The following is a 2,024-nucleotide window of genomic DNA, read 5'->3' as shown; positions in this document are numbered from 1 at the left end:
TCCAAGAGTGACTTTGCACCCTAACAACAAGTCAACAACGGACCAATTCCTTCACATGTTATGGCGGTCCAAGAAGGAAATAATGATGACTCGGAGAGTTATTAGGGACCGGAGTAGCCTGAAGTTTAGAGAAATGATGAAACCAGAGGCCACTACAAGTATAAGGATTTTATGACTTGCAAGCCATCGTCATTTAATGGGAAGGAAGATCCCGTAGGAGTTATTGATTGGATATCAGAGATGGAGTCAGCTTTCATTACGTGTGGATGCACAGGAAATCTACAAACCACCTATATTTTGAGGCCGTTCAAGGGTATTGGTGGAACACATTGGGGAAGATTTTGAGCCCCAATAATCCGTTTCAGCTGACTTGGGACTAATTCTTGACCCATTTCAAGAGAATGTTTTGTTCGGCTGAGAGGATGCTGGGATTGGAGAATTAATTCCTGGCTTTGAAAAAAGGAGTTTGCTCTATAACCCATTTCAAGAGTACACCAACTCCTTCGCTGATAAAATGGAGTTTGCTCTATGACTCATTCCAGACGAACTGACCAAGATTGATCGGTATGCCAATGGGCTAGCATGAGAGTACACTGTGCCAGTAAATCAGGCGTCTACCTTCGAAGCGGTTGTCTGGGCAGCAAAGTCTATCAAAGGAATGATGAAGAAGAGAGATACCGATAGAACTGAGGTCTGTAAGAAGAGAAAGGTTGAGGAAAGTAACAACAACAACAACAGCAGCAGCAACAACAAGAAGTTTATGAAAATAAACGACAAATCTAGAAGCAACCAAGAAGGGAAGTGGTGCGACCAGTGCAAGAAGAAGCATTTCGGCGACTGTGCCGTTTGCTTCAAGTGTAAGAAGCCAGGTCATATTTCCACAAATTTCCATGTGAAAGGAAGAGTTTATTTTAATTGTGGAGAGGAGGGACACATGAAGGCGGAGTGCCCGAAAGCGGAGAAGGTGATCCCGGGGCTCTTGCCACCAAAGCCCAAGGGGCGGATTTACCAGATGACCCTCAACGAGGCTAAGGAAGAATCCGATGTTGCTTCACGTACATTCTTAGTTAATCAAATTCCTGCAAAGATATTATTTGATTCTGGAGCAGATCATTCATTTATATCGCATGAATTTGGTAGGAAACTTAGATTATCACCGCTTAGACTAAGTACCCCTATCTTAGTAGAATTAGCTGGTGGTAGGAATATACATGTTAGCAATAGGTTAGAGGTTGTAACTATAGATGTAGATGGGAATGAATTCTGTCGAGAGCTTTTACCATTTGATTTAAGTGAGTTCGACGTTATTCTCGGCATGGATTAGTTGGGAGAGAACCTCGCATACATCTTGTATGGACGGAATATGGTGCACATCAGTCCATCGGGAAGAAAGACATTCGTCGTTTACAAAGATAAGAGTAGAGTGAAGTCTAAAATCATCACGATGATGAAGGCCAAAAGATGCTTATCTGAAACATCCCAAAAATACAGTCCAAAAATTTCGTTTCAAATCAATAATAAAACCATAATTATCTTTCAACTTATATAAATCATAAATCGTGAATCTCAAGAATATCATAACATCTGTCAATTATATCAGAGTATAAACATCCCAGGCTGAACAAATGATGTGTGTACTGCAATCTTCCCGAGCTCCTCTTTTGAAAACTTAAGCACCTGAAACCAAAACTGAAAACCGTAAGCACGAAGCTTAGTGAGCTCCCCCAAACTACCACATACCATACAATAACACATATAACACATACTGGGCCTTGCCCACTGCATCGGGCCCCACCCGACATCGGACCGAAGTCCGGCATAATTTGGGCCCCACCCACTGCATCGGGCCCCGCCCGGCATCGGACCGAAGTCTGGAATAAACTGAACATAACATGAACATAAACATATAACATATAACATAATCATATAACTGCTGCATCGGGCTTGCCCGACATCAGACCGAAGTCTGGAACACATAACACATAACATAAACATGCATGAATCACAAAGACATCAAGCATACA

The 2,024-nt window shown here is 42.1% G+C and overlaps 1 protein-coding gene across 1 annotated transcript; it reads left to right on the top strand.

Annotated features, from left to right (window-relative positions):
• The first annotated feature begins 661 nt into the window (after positions 1-661).
• LOC145112546 (uncharacterized) lies at positions 662-1,324 on the top strand. Its single transcript, XM_079048698.1, has one exon. It carries the CDS (start codon positions 662-664, stop codon positions 1,322-1,324), a length of 663 nt encoding a protein of 220 aa, XP_078904824.1.
• The last annotated feature ends 700 nt before the right edge of the window (positions 1,325-2,024 follow it).

This window comes from Lactuca virosa, chromosome 5 (genome assembly GCF_052849685.1).
Source record: "Lactuca virosa cultivar CGN04683 chromosome 5, Lactuca_virosa_CGN04683_v6, whole genome shotgun sequence".
Classification (NCBI taxonomy): domain Eukaryota; kingdom Viridiplantae; phylum Streptophyta; class Magnoliopsida; order Asterales; family Asteraceae; genus Lactuca; species Lactuca virosa.
Note: the sequence above shows the minus strand (reverse complement) of the source record. Positions and strands in the feature narration are given on the sequence as shown.

What these genes read in the sequence shown, in the direction of transcription:
- LOC145112546 (XM_079048698.1), top strand. Translation starts at nt 662, where the DNA reads ATGAAGAAGAGAGATACCGATAGAACTGAGGTCTGTAAGAAGAGAAAG.